General features: G+C 35.9%; 1 protein-coding gene across 4 annotated transcripts in view; it reads right to left on the minus strand.

The window, feature by feature from the left end:
- Nucleotides 1–14,909: 14,909 nt before the first annotated feature.
- UBN2 (ubinuclein 2) overlaps nt 14,910–20,461 on the minus strand; it is a 70,923-nt gene continuing 65,371 nt past the window's right edge. For all 4 annotated transcript variants that reach the window (XM_063099536.1, XM_063099537.1, XM_063099538.1 and 1 more), the window contains one exon: nt 14,910–19,566. In XM_063099536.1, coding sequence (XP_062955606.1) covers nt 19,517–19,566 — 50 coding nt within the window. In that variant the 3' untranslated portion in view covers nt 14,910–19,516. The remainder of the gene's footprint in view (nt 19,567–20,461) is intronic.

Genomic DNA, 20,461 nt, shown 5'->3' on the forward strand with positions numbered 1-20,461 from the left:
AGGAGGCACCTCCACCCTCTCCTGCCTTGGGAGAAGAAGGGCAACGTCCAGCACGCAGGCAACTGCGTCCAAAGAAATCCTTTCACATTCTCTGACATAGCCTGGAAGCGGATGCCGAGCTAATCCTTCCCAATACGGAGCTAAATTGCACAGTCTCTGAGCATGTGCTGCAAAGGTGATCTAGCTCCTCCTCCCTTGAGAATATGGAAGTACTTGGCACCTACTGTTTTGTTCTCAGCCTTTGGGGTCTCTGGTGAAACTGACACAGAAAGAATCCCATTTAGTACGTGAAGTTACCATGTTAACCCGCCCTCCTTATGGGACTCCTGCTCTAGCATCAGAACACCTGATGGCACTGTAGATGACACGTGACAGTCTGACTTATGAACTGGGCTGTGTGAAGGTACAGTTAATACAGAACTATTAAATATTTATATATTATATACTTATATTATTATGACTATTTTTATACCAAATATTATATACACAACTTTTCTGACATTGTGGACAATTAGATGTGCAGAGAAATCCCTTTCAATATAGAACACCTTATAAGTGTTGGGTAAAATTTTCAGAAACACACCAAAATACTTCTTTAAAGCATGACTGAGCTGACAGGAAAGTAAAGGAGGCCAGAATCACCAGCAGGAAGAAAGCAGGAGGATGGGTAGGAGAGCACCAACAGCATTCGCCCTGTGGGTACACGCTGGTCCCTGGCGGCCTAGCATCTGAATTTTAATTTGCCTCAGGCAGCCAAAAGGAAAGAAAGCCTCAGAATAGCATGGTGGGAGCTGAGATCACAGACTCTTGCATAATGCTGGGTACCCAAAGAGTGACCTCATTGCTCAGAATGAAAAAAAAATCCTTGATCTCACCAAGAAGAAACTTTTCTGTCTCAGTGCAGCTTTGGGTGGGTAGCAGGATGGGGAACCTCCCACAAGAGTTCTTAATCACCTGCGTTAACCACACTCATGCATTTGTGGCTAAAATTCATCCTATCTCTGTGGCCCCAAAATTAGAAGCTAAACATTTAGTTTGAAGTGATCTTATGTTGGTAATGTCCCTAGAAGCTTGGAGGAAGCAAACAACTACTCTTTAGAAGAACACACTTTTTACAGGCTTCAAAGAGTGCCCACAGCTAAAGTTCCAAAGTACAGAAATATATAATAAAAAATCATCAAATACACAGAAATAAGCCATTGTGAGCAAGTTAGTAGAAAACAATAAATCTCAGAATCAGACCTACAGTTTGGTTCAAGGTCTGATTTGGGTGCCTGGGACCTTGCTGTGGGAAAGGCTGCTGGTGTCCCAACCCAACCTACCTGTTAAAGGACAGGCTGGGGCCTGGACCTTGACCTTGCCCCTTAGTATACATCACCAGCTAGGAAAGCTGATAAACCCAAGGAAAAACAAACTGGAAGTTTGAAATAACCAGATATTTGAAGAGTATAATCACAATAAGAGACAACAAACTGAACAAACTGTACTAGACAAACAGAATGGAACAAGACAGATCAAAAAACTAAAATAAGCATAATAAAGATCCTCAGAGAGATAAGAAGATAATAAGGAACAAGCAGTTATACAGAACCAAATGGAAATACTGGGCATGAAATAGGTAATAGTTGAACAAACTCAACAGATTGGATAAAAACAAGAATGCCTATATAGCTGAAAAATGAATAATGATTTACATCTTTATTACTAAAAAGTAATAAAGAGATAGAAAATATGAAAGAAAATTTAAGAAACATGGCAAATAGGGACTGGCTAGTTAACTCAGTTGGCTAGAGCGTGGTGTTATAACACCAAAGTCAAGGGTTCGGTTCCCTGTACCAGCCAGTCACCAAAAAATAGACAACAACAACAACCAACAAAAAGAAATATGGAGAACAGAACTGTCAATATCTGCACAATATGAGTCCCAGAAAGAGAGAAAATTAATGAAGAAAAAAGAGTATTTAGGTCTAGCTGGTTGGCAAAGACAAAAAAAATTTTCAAAAAGCTTCTAGATGGAAAGAGCAGATCATCCACAAAAGAGTAAGAATAAGATTGACTTTAGTCTTCCTAATAGAGACACTGGAGACAAAAAAGCAATGAAGTTATATCTCTGCATGATAGAGGAAAAGAGCCTAGAAAGTTATATCCAGCTAAACTATCATTTGAATGTGAGTTAGCAAAGATAATACTTTCAGACATACAAGGCCTCATAAAGTTTACAGCACAAAAAGCCTCTTTGAAAACTCCCCTGGAATAAATACTTTTATACTTAGTATACTAATATAACATACTTAATATACTAAGACTTAAGCACACAAAGAGATGCTCAACACCATAATCATTAGGCAAATGCAAATCAAAAGGATAATGAGATATCACTTTATACCTACTTGAATAGGATAGCTAGAATAAGAAAAGTGGAACATAACATGTGCTTATGAGGATGGAGAAACTGGAACTCTTAAACATTGCTGGTGGGTGTATAAAATGTTTCAGCTACTGTGAATAGAGTTTGATGGTTCCTCAAAAAATTAAACACAGTATACCATAAGACCCAGCGATTTCACTCAGGTATATACATGCCCAAAAGAACTGAAAACGTACATCCACACAAAAACTTGTACACAAATGTTAACAGTGGCATTATTCATAATAGCCCCAAAATGGAAACAGTCCAAGTGTCTATCAACTGATGAATGGGTAAATAAATTGTAATATATTTATAAAAATGGAATATTACCTGGGATACAGATATCTGGATATCAAATTTAATATTATACACACACATCATAAGGAAAAATGAGAGACATTATATTGGTAAAAAGAACATTATGTAAAAAAGACATAACCATAATGAACATATATGTACCCAATGATATTCACAGTTCTTTCAAAAATTAATAAAAAGGAATAGCAAGATTGCATAAGAGGGAGAAGATGCATATAAACAAAAAACAGAGCATGAAAATGGAAACGAGATTATAAGAATTAAAAAATTACGAATATATTTCTAAGAAATTTTCTGCAAGTGTTGATCATATAGAGGTATTATGTGAAAACAATCTGATCTAATTCAACTCTTGCATATGATCAACATTCTCAGAAAATTAGGAATAGAACTTTAGCTTAATAAAAACTATATATCAAAAATCTAGAATAAATTATGGGAGAAAACTTAGATAAATAAGGAACAAAGGTTTTTTGTGTTTTTTGTTTGTTTGTTTTGTTTTGTTTTAAATTAGGAACAAAGATTTTAATGTTCCCATTAAAGTAAGGAACAAAGATGCCACTTTCACCACTACTGTTTAGCACAGTATTAAAGGACCAGTCTAATGATCTAAGATAAGGCAAAACATAAAAAGTCAAAGAACTGGGAGAAGAAATAAAACTGCCATTATCTGTATTATTTGATCATCTCCATTGAAAAGCTAATAAAATAATGAGATGAGTTATTACAATAAAAGAGTTTAGTGAAGTTGCTAGATATAAAACCAACTTTCAGGAATCAATAGCACTCTCTAATATCGGCAATAATGAACTAGAAAATAGAGTGATACCATTCATGGAAACAACAACTATAAAGTACCTAGAAATCAATATATGAACAAGAGTTTTACAGAGAAAATTTTAAAGCTTTATTGGCAACCACCAAAAAAAGAGGCTTCATTAGAAGACATAGATAAAGGGCCGCCCCGTGGCGCACTCGGGAGAGTGCAGCGCTTAGCTCCCGCCGCGGGTTCGGATCTTATATAGGAATGGCTGGTGCGCTCACTGGCTGAGCGCGTTGCGGGCGACACCACGCCAAGGGTTGCGATCCCCTTACCGGTCACAAAAAGACAAAAAAAAAAAAAAAAAAGACATAGATAAGAACATTTGAATAAATGAAGAGATGAGTGGGGCGACTTAACAGAGTAGAGATTTTATTATTTTTCCTAAACCACTCTACAAATTAAATTCAATCCTAGCCAATATTTCAGCTGGATTTTTTTAATGGAACTTGAAATTTTTATTCTAACATTCATGTGGGAGAATAAAAATCCACGATTAGCTGAGTCAACACACACGAGCAAAGACAGAGACTTTCTTTACTAGAGGTTAAGGCATACTACAAGTGTATACTGATGGACAACAGTATAATACTGGTGTATCTTTTTATTTCTAAAGAACAATGGAACAGAATAGAGCTCAGAAACAGACCCTTCATTATATGAGAACTTGACATATGATAAAAATGGTACCACCATTTTTACTGGCCAGCGCCAAAAAGAAAAAAAAAAAATGGTACCACAAATTTGTAGGACAAGTACTGACTTACTAAATGGTGTTGGGAAAACTGCCTCACTAAATGAAGAAAAATAAAGCTGGACCCCTTCATTACACACTATACAAAGGTGAACAACAGATGGACTATAAATGGAAAAGTGAATGGTAAAACTATAAAGGTAATAGAAGAAAATGTAGGAGGATATCTTTGCAGTCCTGGGATAGGGAAATATTTAATAAACTCCCAAAACAAAAATATAAGACAAAAGTAGATCTACCTATTACAAAAGTAAGGATTTCCGTTCAACAGAGGATGCCATAGACAGAAAAGACAGGTAACAGACTAAAGTATCTGACATGTCTAACACTGATAAGAGATTAATATCTACGACAAAAAAACAATATGAAATTAAACAATGAGCAAAGGAGATGAACAAGCAATTCATAGAAGGGAAGACTAATTATAGCCCTGTGTGTGGTAATAAGGAATTGAAGACAACCTAGGTATCTACCACTAGGGGAACAGGGATATAACATACGGTGGATGCACACTAGGGAATACTATGCAGCAGTAAGAAGCAACACACTGGATGTACATACAGCAACATGAACATCAAGGTCAAGGGTTTGGATCCCCATACCAGCCAACCGCAAAATACACACACACACACACACCAGGGAACACACACACACACACACACACCAGGGAACACACACACACACACACACACACACACACACACACACACACACACACACACGGCTAAGAAAGTGAGAAAAGTAGGGAACAAAGCAAAATTTATAGCACAGTACCATTTGTATAAATTAAAATTTATATATGCATGCATAACAAGGGGCACATATCAGAAAAGAGTGGCGGCCTATGGGACAGAGTAGAGTTGGGACTAAGAAGAGAGAAAACTAACGTATAATAAAATGAAGGAATGAGTTCCTGTAACGACTGATGATGATGAGGCATATGACTGATGCATTGTTTTGCATTTGAGGTACACCAAAGTAAAAATAAATTATACACAACAACAACACACATTTACATAGTTTAGAACAGCAGCAGCCACTTGGCTATGAAGGGAGAAACTGAAGTTGTCAGGGATCTACCTGTGGAGCCTGACACTTTAAATAGCAGAGCAGAGACAGAGAGCTGGACCTTGGTGACATGAATTACTGGATAAAGCTTCATCTGAACCAGGGTTACCTCTAAGAACTCAATTATGTGAACCCAAAGAATCCCTTTACTTTTTAAGCCAAGTTTCTGACAGCAGCAATTAAAGAATTTTAACTAATACTTATCCACACCTGTACTTCAAGCAGTAACTACACCAGATTTTTAAAAACACTGTGGCTTCACTTCTGTATTTTGGAAAATTAGGGGAACAAGAGAAAGCATGAATTTAAGAAGTAAAAAGACAGAGAAGAGACAGAATAGTAGCCACCATTTATTAGCTCTTATTATGTGCTAGGCACTATGCTAGGTGCTTTGACTAATTCAAACACCACACCAGTCATGGAGTATAATCACTGTATAGATGAGGAAACAGGCTTGAAAGAGCTAAGCATCTTACGTAAAGTGACATAGCTTCATTATGGGGTCTTGTGAACCCAAGTCTGTCTAATGTCAACCTGCTCTTTCACATTATGCCACCCTATTAGTAAAAAGATAGTGGGAAAATTGTGAAGGTACACACAAGGACATAGAGAGGTAAATATACACGGAGACAGAAAAAACAAGCCACATCAGGCACAGATTGATGAGGCGTGGTGGTTTTTGAGGTAAGGGCACTCACAACATATCAGAGTATACCTGCACAAGAGGAGGTTGTCATTGTCCTTTGAAAAGCACATGATCCCACTTGCAATGTGACCCAACTCTTTGTGAACTTAGAATCAGCTCTTCTGCTTTTATTTCCAATTTTAAAACTCTTATAAATGAAAGATTCTTTCTTAAAGCCTCAGATTTATAGAAAGCAATGTTACAGATTTCAGACACTGACCTTCAAATCTAGAGTGTTAGACCATTTATTGTCCATGCCAAAATGAACTCTGACTGTCCATTTCCTACACAAACTGCAAATATGTAAAGAATTTTGCCGTTTTACTTGTGATAGTAATCTAAGTGCCCATCAATAAGTGATATCACAACTATGGAATACTATGCAGCTTTAAAAAAGAACAAGACAGATCTCGATGTACTGATGTAAAATAATCTCCAAGCTAAATGAAAAAATGCTAGGTACAGTACAGTAGATATGTATGCTAAATTTATGTTAAAAAGTCACATATATCTTTCTGCTTATAACTGGAGAAACTGGTAGCAGTGGCTGCTCTGGGAAAGAAAATGGGGATAACGGGTAGGAAGGAGATTTGCTTTGCAATCACTGTAAATCATGTACTTTGAATATTTTTTCCACCAAGTGCACTGATAATCTCTTCAAAAATTTTATTTTAAATCAAGCAGTTCATTGTGTCTTCCCTCCAAGCCAAATCAGTTTGGGGTCTAGTAGGGTAGGGTCTGAGTAGAAGAAATAAATTCTTCTCTTTTCCCTTCTCCCAGTGCTGAGCCAAGAAAAGCCTCCTTCTTCCCATTTCTCTCCCCTTCTGCAACCAAATCTACCTATTTGTTTCTTAAAGAAAAACAAACAAAAAACCCCAACTTATTCATGTTATCCACGTTCATTGAAAACACATTTAAGTAAAAAGAAAAATAAGAAAAAGCACTTGTACCACCACTCTATATTTTGGGGTATATGCTCCTCTGTGTATTTTCCTATGCACATGTGTTTGTGTGTGTATATATGTATATATATTTACACTTATAGCTGCTCTTCCATTTAGTATCTGAACAGCTTAATCATTTATTTTTTAAAATTAATTTTATTCACTTAATCAATCCCCTCTATCACAGTATTAAATTTCCAACTTTTACTATTATGGGCAACATTGTGATGAACACCCTTGTACACAAACCTTTGTACAGGTCCCTTTTTTTAACTTTTTTAGAATGAACTGGTAAAAAGCAAGTAACTTCATCACCAATTTGTTAAGTTTGGCTTCCAGCTTTATCTATAGTTGTTGCTCCATGTTCCCTTTTCTTTTTTTTTTTTTTTTAAAAAAAAGATGACCGGTAAGGGGATCTTAACCCTTGACTTGGTGTTGTCAGCACCACGCTCACCCAGTGAGCAACCGGCCATCCCTACATGGGATCCGAACCCGTGGCCTTGGTGTTATCAGCACCGCACTCTCCCGAGTGAGCCACGGGCCGGCCCTCCATGTTCCCTTTTCTTACCAGCCACATTCTTATGCCAAAACTCCAGTCTGAGATGATTTCTTACCTACATGGAGAAGTATAAAACATGCTTTCTGCTTTACATACTCTTCTACACTCCGTTGAATAACCCCGTTGTCTGGACACCTAGCTTTCACTCAACTCAACCCTAAAGATTTGGTTTTACTTACCTACTTGCTTACTTCTTGGCTCTCTCAATTGCTAGCTTATTCTGAAATCCTTAACTCCTTAGGCTATGTTTTTTCTTCTTAAAAACTTTTTATTTCTTTTACATAAATTTATATATATCATAAATTTATCACAATAAATAAAACTAGTGTGAATGATACTGAAGGTAAGTAACATTTATCTAGTCCTTACTATGTGTCAGATATTGGGCTAAGTGCTTTACATGCCATATATAATTTAATGTTAATTGAAGTTACCTGAAAACAGTGTATGTACCATTATCAAATACACTTTGGCAAATATATATATGTATATATTGGCAGCTGGCCAGTATATGGATCCAAACCCTTGACCTTCCTGTTATCAGCACCACACGCTAAACAAGTGAGCTAAATGGCCAGTCCCCAATAATGGGTTTTAAAAAATCTTTGTTTTTTAAAATGTACTTTTAATATGTTAATATGTATTTACAAGAAGATAAAAACATAGTTAAGTGAAATCAAATGATTTAACTACAGATTTTTTGCCAAAAAGCACCTTGAGGGGCCATTACTCCCAAGAATACATTCTGCGAAACTGTCCTTAAACATTAGCTAAAAGTACTTGTAGCCCACATTCCTACCTCCATGCCACTTTGAAATTTTTACTTCTTTTCACTTTGACAATACACTGAAAATACACTTAAAGGGAAAAAATAAGAAAAAGCACTCATACCACCACTCTTTATATCTGGGGGGTATACCTCCTATTTTTTTCCCCCTAACTTGTCATTGTATACATATACGCTTATAAATGACAAACTGTTCTATTTCTGACAAGTTATTTTCTATCTCTTCATCATTTTCCCACACCCTACCTGGCTTTCTAAGATTCAATTCTTTTTCTATTCTCTTCTCTTAATAATACTTTTCCTAGAAGTCCTCTACAAGTAAGACTTAAAAGATGATCACTTTTGCAGGTAATTCCCATTTCTACATGTCAAGCCCTGACCCTGATAGCATCCTCACACACACACACCCGATTATCCAAAGGAAGGACCTAATGACCTGCGTTCAAGGACTCCCACACTCTGCCTTCCCCTACTAATCTGAACGTACGCCTCACACCAGATGCACGTACTTCCTGCTTCTTCCTGACTCTCCAAATCCCACCCATCCTTGAAGGCCCACCTCAAGCACTGCCCTCTTTACCTCATCTTTCCAGATCACTCCAGTCCCATTTCTCCTGCTCCAAACTCAAGTGTCAGGTGGCAATGGACCACACCTTTGGGACAAATTCTGAACTGTTATCTTTTAACTTGTCATGTGATTGCAAACTGTTTATGAATATCCTGAGGGTGGGTCTGTGTGCTTTACTTCTGTACCCCACAGTGTCTAGCACAGTGCAATACAGACAACAGATACTCAACCACTACAGAAAGAATGTGATATTAAAGTCCAAGTTAACCCAATAACACAACAGACGCAAGAATAGTATGTACATTCCTCTTTATTTAATACAACACGTAACACATACAAAAAGAAACACTCATGTAAAAGGCCCTGTCGCAAAGGATAGACAGGAAACATCTACACTGAATCAAATAAGGCTCTTGCTTCAAAACAGGGGTTTGCTAGCTACACCTGGAATATGAGCAAGGCTGTTACAAAAAAAAGAAAGAAAGAAAAATAAACAAAAATCCCTGCACTGAAGGAGTATATCCATGGGGTTAATTTAATTTACTCAATTCACAGATCCATATTTAGGAATGTTTATGCCTTCTCACATATCCAAAATTCATCAGTGTTTTAGGAAATGTACAATTTTTTTTTTGGCTAAAGTATTTATCTGCCCTATTTTTTCCCTATGAAAGAGTAACAAGAGCTCTTTAAAAACTAGAGGTCAGCAAACTACCCAAAGTTTGAAATGTTTTCATTAAAGTTCAGAGCGCACGTAGAACTGAGAATGCAAAGGCAAGATGGCAGTGGGCAAAAGAATTTAACTTCCAAGTAATTTCCTGGTAGCTAGCACTTTATCAACCACTGGGAAAGACAAAATGGAAATACCTCAGTTCAGTGCAGGGTTCAGTAGCAGCAGTTTGTCCATATTCCCGCTCCGATTTGAGCCGGAAATTAAACAAGCACCAGTTCATCTCAAAAGAGCCTTATACAAACACGCACACATACATACCCACACCCATTCACATGTCGTCACCACCCCCTTTTATTTAAATTTACTTTTTTTTTTTTTTACTAAAATAATACAAAAAAGGGAGACAGGTATATTTACAAAAATCCATGGCTGGTACAGTACATAATTTTTAAGACACACTAAATGCTACAATCTTTCAGGTCCTGAGATTATTACAAATATCAACTCAAAGCTTGTGTTCAGGTCCAGTTTTTAAAGGAGGAAAAAAAAATCCCAAAATATTAAGTCATACACTTATTTCAAATTCAGTATATCCCTTCAAGTTAGCAAAAACACACCTCCCCATAAGCAAATGCAATACAGTAATTCGTGCCTTTCACCTAGAGGACTATCAACTCTTTAGGCTCCTTCCTTCAAGACTGGCTTTAAAACACGTTGGTATCTACATCAAGTGTGGAGGTGGCTAAAGTTAGAAGAAGATGTGTAACTGGAGGGAAGTTCCTCTGTTGAGTGAACAGTCACTGTATAAATAAGTCCTGTTTTTCCTTCTGCTACCAAACAAGTCTTTCCCTTATCAAAATTCAAACTGAAAAGTTTAGAAATATGTGCTTACCTAGACTAAAAATCAGAATCATTTCCAATCAGTTATAGCAAATAGGTCTGCAGTTCCATAATAATTTTTACAACTGCAAATAAACTTCCTTGCTTGTAATAGAAGAGAAAAAACACCCATCTCTTAGCTACGTTTGTAGACTTTGATTAATATACTATGTGGGGCAGAAAATTTTCACCAGCCAGAGATTTATTTTCCTCTTCTTTTGACAGAATTTAGCAAATGAAACACAAAGGAAAGCCCCAGATTCACGGACTCTCCTTAAAGAACAATTGGTATTTTTGACATTTTCTAAAATAAAATAATTTTTCAATGACAGCAAACAAAAGGACAGTGCAAAGCTTGAATCTTTTCTCTGGAGGCTGGTCATGGATCAGAGGAAATTATTTGTAGGCTGAGAACCTACTTCTACTGGTGGAAGAGCCCCTTGATTCTCTGAAGGTCTCAGAAGGTATATGTCATTAATTATGTAGGCATAGCCAATACTTAAAAATAAGTTGAAAGTTGGCCAAGTTTTCAACTAACTATATAAAACAGTAATACCTTTGTCAACTGAGAATAACTCCTTTTTCTTTTAACGCCTCTAGTCCAAACCGGGGTAATCCTTGGTAATTTTGCAGGTATGAGGGAAAAAACTCAACTTTCTGACAGAGGGTATACTGCCCCTGCGAGCAGCAGAGATAAGCAAAAAAGGAGGAAAGTTTATGTCTGCAAGGATAGGTAATATAAGGTAGTTAAAATCTGACAATTTAAGGGCAGGTTGTCACATATAAAAACATGTCAACTAGCTGGTCTTGGTTGCTGCTGACTCCTAAATGTGCTTTGAGGATAGACGGAGCTGTCTTAACTTCAAAAACAGAAGTATTTCCAAATTATCTTGGGTAATAGTCATCTTTTTGTATTTCAATTAGGTTTCCATTAGTACTCTATCATAAAATATTTTAAAACCAGATTTAAGATAAAATAGACTTATATTATTATTAGCAAAATGGGAGCAAATTATGTATAGGGTTTTGTGAGGAACATAAAATTGGTACTAAGGATTCATAAGGCCTGTTTGACTCAGACCTTTGCAAAGTAGGTTTATTCCGGGGAAGTATGAAAATAAGCAAGGCAGTCTATTATGAGAAATAAGAGCTCCTAACAAAGGTTAACATCTCTTTTGAATAACCTTGAAAAATATCAAGAGGAAGCCATCAAATGTAGCAACTACCACATTATATAGTAGCAGAATCTATTTTTTAATACAAAGGAGAAGAGAAAAAAAATTCCAGTCACCAATGATGACCACTGATGACTCCAAGTCCTGGACACATAGACGCTTAATTATACTACCAGGATTTTGAAAAGCACTCTTGACCTGTTTTTGGTAACAGTACCAGTGTCCAAAGTTTAAGTACTAACCCACTATGAAATGGAAATACATAGGAAAGATTGAGAAGTACAAGTATTATAATATGAGGAAATTAAAGATCACAAATAGCTACTTTTAAGCAAATGCTACTTTGGGAGTATATGAGAAAAATGTAATTTAATATTAAGTTATTCAAAGGCAGTCTGATTAAAATTCTAAGAGTTCCTCCTGCCTCAGTCCTTTGCTGGGACGTAAACAGTCTCATGGAATCTGCCTGTAGGCTTTACTTTTGAGTTCAAACAGGACACTGTATAGACCACCAAAGTGAGTAAGTAGAGCATATGAAAGATAGTTTAGGCTGGCCAGTTAGCTCAGCTGGTTAGAGCACAGTGTTGATAACACCAAGATTAAGGTCAAGAGTTCAGATCCCCATACGGCCAACCACCAAAGAAAGACAATTTAAACTTTCCTTCCAGGATTCCTAACAGTATGCAACATACATTCTAATGTAGTGATCAACTGATGAAATGATTAACTTAAGAGCTCCGACTGAAGGAAAAAGAATGAAGACTGAAGGTAATGAAGAAAGAAGAATTCAACCTCAATATTCAAAGCTATTTTTAATTAGAGTTTGACCACTCATTCAGCTCTATAAACCTGAACGTTGTGTCACAGAATCCAAAAGTTTCTCAGAATTGAACACTGGGATGATTTTATCATGACAACCCAAAGACATTCCATGATATGAACTATAGTTTTATACCAGTGAAAAGATCTGTAGTTTTTGAATATAAAGTTCACATTTTAGGATAGATGAATATATAAAATATCTCTATTTTATGAGTCTGTTAATTTTCCCTAGAGGAACAAACACACATTCAACAAAACCCTTATGCCTTATTTCTTTGGGTAGAAGTCTTAACATTTGTTATTTGAAGAATGGAAAAAGAGGGAAATGTGGAAAATAAAGAGTATGTTTATCTGCATAGTTGATATTTAGAGGCTACTAACTAAGGCCTTATCTGGAAAAAGCAACAAAAAGACAAAAAGTGATTTTTAAAAAATCATATCACTAGAGATTAACTGGGCCTTAGCCAATTCTGGGAATTAACCCAGATGCTTTGTCTGCTTGGGCCTGGTGCTTTCTCCTAACTCACTTGAGCTGGAAAATTTGCTCTTCATCCACCTGCATTCTCTTTCCTGACCCTGAATATGTGCTACAACTTAAATCTACACACACACTCCAACAATCGTTGCTCAGCATTTAGCCCTAACTAAAAATGCAGCATCCATTTTTTTCCTGTCGTTGTTTTAAATGATAAAAAGAAAATTCTATGTGTTACTATTTACTATTTAATAAGCAAGAATGGAAGGTGGAATAAAATAATCATTTCCTCCTGGGAGTTGGGGAAAACACGTTTCCTCCTACCCTGATCCTCCTACCTTGCCCCCAGTTACAAAGTGAATCCTGCCTTCCCTCTCCCATTTTCCTACAACCTGAACAGCTGATGGCTCCAACTCTTTCATGGGTTGAAGAAGCATGAATTACAAAGGTAGACTGTCTAAAAGCACACCCAGCTGGCTGTGTGTAGTGCCTGTCCCTTCAGTGAAGAGCTGGATAAACGTACAGTTATGGGAATAGTACACAGTCTCTGATTTACAAGAATGAGGAGATTTCCATTCATTCTTAGAAAATTCAACACTTAGGTACCCATCACCAAACAAGTAATATAAAGAAATTAGATTGAGAAGGTGGAAAAGTGAGGCAGATAAAACTTTCAGGGTCATTTATCAACTCCAATAACCAACCATCCAAACTTTATCTAACTTTAGCTCCACAACCTTGGCAAAAATCACACAAATAATAACACCATAAAAGGCTAAAAAAAACTACTTATAATTACGAAACTTAGTGTCACCCCCCCGTCCCGTTAAACTGAAACTAACCATTTTATCCCACCACAAATATAATATGTTTAAATAACAAGTATGTATCTAAATTAGATTTCCAGTGATTTTTCTTAGAAGTTAAAAATCGTAGGGTGCTTTTTATACCCATCAGAAGGAAAACATTTTTAGCCTCTGCAGGAAGATGATAATACTATTTTTAATTATATAGGATATTTTAGAAAAACTCAAAATATTTTTGAAATAGTAAAGTCTCTGATATCCCTGGGAGGTAGGTGAATGTTATTATACCCAATTGTCTAATGGGTAATCTGAGGCACAAAGGTTAAATGATATTCCCCCTTGATATGGTAATTCAAGAGTAACACTTGCAACTGAACTCTGGCTGCCTGACAACAGTTTTGCTATCAGGTAATACTACCAGCTGCCTTTCTCCTTTTTAGCCATCAGTCTCCTCTTCCCAATTAGAATTTATTTAAAAGGGGGCACTTATTAGATATATTTGTACTGGGTTTTAAGGATTGGTTCAATTTAGTCTCCCTTAACATGCCATATCTATTTGTTTTCAATAAGAAACAGATGAATCTTAGATAGTAAAATTATGTTACTTTGCTCAAGGGAGAAACGTAAAAATCCATAAAGTCAGATTAAGCCAAATGTAATTATCTGGCAAATAAAAAGAAAGCTGAATCTCTCTCAAGAATGCTATAGATTATATGAGTGTTTCCTAAGTATCTGAAGTCTTTCTACTTCTAAATTTGAAGATATGCAGCTATATGATTGCTTCAAAAATCATTTCTTTGAAGAAAATATGATACATTTTTAATATTGACAAAGTTGCTAACCTCTTTCAAATGTTATTCAGATACCATACCATGGTTCTAACACTGGCCCTCTCATGTGTTTAGTCTTGCCTGCCACAGCACAATTTATCAATTTGACCTGCAAGATACTCTTGTTATTCCAATGCTTTCTCCTGTATTACTTATGCCAAGTTTGAAGGGCACAGAGCAGTGAGGCCAGGAATAGTCAATGAGTCCACTAAATTTATTTTACTTGTAAATAATGGGCATATATATATATATATGTGGAAGTTAACAACATATGTATATATATAACATTATATATATGTTGTTGTTAACTTCCACAAACAGATATTCAAAGGGAGAAGACAGCATCTTTTGAAAAGACAATTTCTAAATCCACCCATTTTAATCAACTAAATGCAATGGAATAAACAAGGCAGAAGTTTTGCAAATACCAAAAGAGAGTGTTTGGAGAGGATGTGATGGTACAGCAGCCACTAGTTATATATATATGTGTGTATATGTATATATCTTACACATATATCCATATACTTAGAAAGAAAAGGAAGAGTATTACAGCATGACATGACGTTGGCAAGTTTGAGATTCTTCCTTCTGAATCCCCTGACTTATCAGTCTGTACTTTAGGATATCTGAGAACAGTTTCCAAAGAGGGGAAAAAAGAAAGAAAAAAAGGCACTTAACAAAGACAAAGGCCTGAATTGAGCATGTTTTAGAGGAGTAATATAAGCATTTTACCAGAGCTAAGAAATGATTTACAGAGTTAAACTTTTCCCCTTAAAAATTTTATAAAATAAAATTGCATAACATGTTTGTGATTAGTCACTTATCTACTACTGCACTTTTCTTTTGCTTCATTGTTACAAAAACAACCCCCCACCCCACAAAGCAAAAAACAAAACAAAAAAACCCAATCATACATGCACAACAGAAAGTAAAAGTGCCCCTTTTGAGAACATTGGGTCAGCAGAAATTATAGTGCTGAAGCACAGGGAAAGTTCTCAAGTTTGGCCTGATTATAGACTTCTCTCATTCTTCTATTTCCAACTTAAAAAACAAAAACAAAAACAAACCAACAAAAAAAGCAAACACAAATTCAAAATCTAAATGATAAAAACAATACAGGGACCAGTGTGCTTTTATGGTACACTCCTAAAATAAAGTATCCTAATTCTATACATGGGTCAAATTATATGACAAAACCTCCTAGAAATAAAGAACTGTAAATTAAAGTCAACCAATACAGGCAAAGTTCATTTTACAAATGTAGCAGCAAATATGATAGATAACTGGAGTTGTAAGAGATAATCCCAAAGGACACAGAGTTCTCATAATCAATGGCAGTTTGAATAACAGTAGAATTTTCATCTTGGAAAATATCTTGAACTAAGTAGAGGTGGAAAGGGACATGGGAGAGGGCAATCAGAGGAGAAAGACTAGAGTTGCCTGCCCCTTCTAACCCTGGGTAGTAAACAATTTTGATCTGCTTTGGGAAAAAAATATCCTGGTTTAGTTAAAAATCATTTTCAATAAATTGTTTTCAAACAGGTGTCAAACCCACAGTATGCAAACATGTATGTGCCCGGTCCTTCCCCTAACCTTGCTGATCCAATAAACCCTATTCAATGTCTACGACATAAAAACATTTAATTTGGGCTAACAACATCCATCAAAGGGGTGGTGGGCATGAAAGAATGTACTAATACAACCCTCTGATTTCTTCAAAATATCAGGATTTTGTGACTACAGATTAACCGCACTTCTTTTCTCAAAACCCTTTTCTTCAGGCTGTTTTAAAACCATGATTTCTTCTACCCTCTGAACTCAGAAGCATATGAGAAAGAATTAGAATTGGCTTATGATGGAAATTATTGCTTGCATTTATTTTGGAGGCTCTGAATGAGCTTGACACTCTGCTCCCAAACAGTCTCCACCCGAGGCTCAGCACTGCTATCACTGACAACCCTGCTGAGCATTATTGCTTGTGAATACTGAGGATTAACTTGTATGTACAGTAACAGCTTATATATCAGTGAAGGCAATTTAAAATAAGACAGTTGAAAATGAATAGCTTAATCTTCCTGAATCAAGACTCCCACTGAGTGGGACATAATTAAGTGTGCTGATTATTTTTGCATTTGGATGTTGCTAATGCTCTTCAGAAATACACATTACTCTATAGATATCCTTTCCAATTACTCACCATTTTAAAAAATAACATAATCTGTTTTTTTAAGTGCAAAAATACAGTATGAATCACAAGTCTCTGTGCTAAAAAATAACCAATTTGTATGTTTTTCAGTAATAAAAACTGTAAAGACAAAGTATGGACACCATTTTCAATGCTATGATCTAGAAAAGAAATAGGTTTGTATTTACATGTAGAAATTCTCTGATCATACTTTGACTCATTTGTACAACATAAAAGGGGGGTCTTGACTAAAAAGGACGTGAGTTGGTCCGTGGAAATGGGGGAGTGTTTAAGGTGGGTATCTGACAGCAGTCCTCAAGGAATCAAGACTGAAGAGAATAGAATATAATCTCCATATTATACTCCCAGAGCCAAGGGTCTTCAGACATTTTTACTGGTTAGTATAAAGTGATACAGGGGGAAAGAACTGATAATTCAGTTATTTCCCAATGATGACAAAGCGTCATCAGTGATCTTCATATGGCATGATTCAGAATTGATAAATTAAAATTATTATTCTTTGACTTAAACTAGTACATTTATATGAATATATATGTGTGTACATGTAAAATTATCAGACAGATACATGTAAAATTATCAGCAGGAAGAGAGATTAATATGGACTCTGACTTCTCTTCTGGTATTGGAAGTAAAACAAAGGCTACCTTTCCAAAGGAAAACTCCCATCACTTACCCAGAAAGTATTAGCAAAGACTTTTTTTTTTTTTTTTTAAATTCAATAAAAGCAAGAGGTCTGCTACATTGGAATAAGTCAAGAATTCGGTAAGCTTCTCTAGTTAAAAAGATCAAACAAAACTTAAATACACTGAATTCAAGTCGAACCTCTCTGCGACATCCCATTATCCTTCCAAAATACCTACTGGAGTTCATACAACATCCATATTTGTTTTGTTGGTATACTAAATTCTTAGAGTCAAGAAATTATATCAATGATTTATTTGAAATAATCCTTTCCCCTTACTGTAACAAGTTCTTGGAACTAAAGTTTTCAGTTATTTATTAACTTTTTTGCTATGAAGCAAGCCAATGTGACTTTGAAGTCAAAATATAGGCATACAGATCTGAATAGATCTGGTGGTTATTTATTCACAGTCCTGTGAAGGCTATTTGGGACTTTTATTAATAAAAGGAAGAAAAGGCCTGTTTAATACTCTTATTAGCATAAACTTAATGGTATAGGGCAATGTGTAATGAAAATATATGCAAGAAATCTTGCTACTACCAGTCTAATGCTGTTTTTTAGGTTAGTCTGTCATTAAAAATGGACCAAGCTTACACCATTTAGAGCTTTACACCATTCTTGGGTGTAGTTTGAAAAATATTCAGAAGCTTAAAAAACAAAAGACACTCTAACAATGATGATGAGGCAACAACAAAAATCAAATAAAATGTACCCAAACAGAATCAATTTTTCCCTTAACATCCTTTGTTGAATATGCTATTTGTATAAGAAAACTATAGTAACTAAGGAGTCTTATTATCTGCAGGTTTACTCGCCTATCAATACTCAGTAAGTATTAGTAAAGCTTTAAGATCCCAAATGCTTTAAACAATTTCACTACACTGGATATAGGGAGTAAAAATACATTGTGATTGTTAACCTAATGTAATTCCTCCCTTTAAAATACCATCTTAAAAATGCAAAAACTATATATATGCCATTTGAATGACCAATGAAGAAACATATATAGTATATACTTCTACCTGTTTATATCAATAGCTAATAATCACCTGAAGTATCACTAGCTAAAAGAACAGAAGTAGTAGTTGTGAAGTGAGGTGAATTAGGGGAAATTTACAGTTCATGTTGGTAAGCCTGCAAGGGCTAAGAGCAACAAAGTAGCAGCCCTATGTTAAAGATCCATGTTTCTCAAGAGAAAATGTGAACACAGTCACATTTTAACATCAACAATGGAAATAACAATTAACCAGTTAATACCAGATGCACAAATCACCTGAAGAAAAGAGTTAAATACCTGCTTCTGAATGGAAGATGAAACTGACCCTTTTACAAAAAGGGAGCATCTAGGTTTCATCTCTTGAGAGTAACAGGCTCAATTCCTGACTTTAAAAATCTAGATGATTTAATAATATATATCAATCACTGTTAAAATAACTTTTCTGAAGCATCTTTCGTCCACTGATTTACATGGGGAGTTGCTATACACTGAAGAAGATTCAAATTTGCTCGGGATTTTTGAGGGTACAATATTTCTTCAGCTGCTGTCTGTATCACACATAGGGTCATTAAATTTTTTTGTGGCAAATTTGCTACGTAGTCCACTCAGACATGATTGTTACTCCTGACAAACTGGCCTAATTCCAGATATATTGCCTTTTATTATACAACTATGCTACAAGTGTTCAGATCTAACCCCCAGGATGGATGGAGTTCACCCAAATCATTTTGACTTTCTTCTTCCTCCCCCGGGATAAATCAAATTTGTACTCCTGTGGGTTTGACAACTGAGCCTCTTTCAAGTCAGTTAACCTGGTAACTTTGTCTTTCTTTAGAAGAGACCAAAGAACCCTAACTTTGCACAAAAGCATTTTCTTCCTCCTGCACCTGGCTTTGCTCAAGTAATGTTTTCTTTTCTTTTTCCTCCTCACCACAGTGCTTGGGACGAGAGAATGTAAACATCGACAGAAACAGCAGCCCTATGACCACATAAATACTTTCCCATCAGGTAGATTCCATCAGCCAACTAAATGTTTCATTTCCTTTGCTTGCTGGAAGTCACTGAGATTTCCGTGGTAATTTAGTGTCCCCTTTACTTTGGCCTCCATCTGAGAAAAAGAGATGTTAAATTGGTATGGGTCGGCATGTTGTAAAAACTAGATAAGAAAAGCAAAAAAGAATAAAGAAAAAAAGATAGATAAGAAACATAAAACAAAGCAAAAAGAACAATTAACTTCTAATTTTTATGTGGATGATATCTCTAAAAAGATAACCTTTAATATACCACATGCTGTATAGCACTGTAGAGGTTGATAAAACATAAAGGAGATAGAAACTCAACAACGATGATCTTATCTCAAATGACTGTGGTTCAGTTGGTTTTCAGTGTCCTATAAATACTACTACAACAAGTATTTATCATTTGCCTCACGGCCAATGGTGTCAAATGCTATGAGAATTGTAAAAGAACCAGAAGACACAATTCTCACCTTCAAGTGACCCACCACATCTTTCGATTCCTTTAGAAGACAAGGTCAATTTCAAATTCTTGTAAGTGAAATTAAATTTCTTGCCATGATACAGTATTTGTAATTAATTCCCAATTATTTATTTAAATGAATATAACGCACCGGTAATGAAAAAATCCAACTGAGTCTTTGTTTTGGTCCCAACGTAGCTGTGACAGGAAAGTCTGCTACTGAGAATAATGGTTTCTATTTTTACATACTGTTGTTTAACTGTTTATGGGGGAAATATTGATTACTCCATTTAAACCTCAGCTAAATTACCTACAAAAACTGGGTAAGGAAAAAAAAAATGGGGATACCTGGGCAAGAGTAGAATCCAGTGACCTGGAGAGCAAACAGAAAATAGAGAAAGTCTCTGACAGGTCGTTGCCTTAGCAAGGACAATGAAGGCCCAAAGACAACTCAGGCCTAAGGGGAAAAGCCAGGGGAAAGAAACCTTTCCTTTGAGGGAAAAGGCATGTGTGGTAGAAATACT

Source organism: Cynocephalus volans, chromosome 6, assembly GCF_027409185.1.
Source record: "Cynocephalus volans isolate mCynVol1 chromosome 6, mCynVol1.pri, whole genome shotgun sequence".
Taxonomy (NCBI): domain Eukaryota; kingdom Metazoa; phylum Chordata; class Mammalia; order Dermoptera; family Cynocephalidae; genus Cynocephalus; species Cynocephalus volans.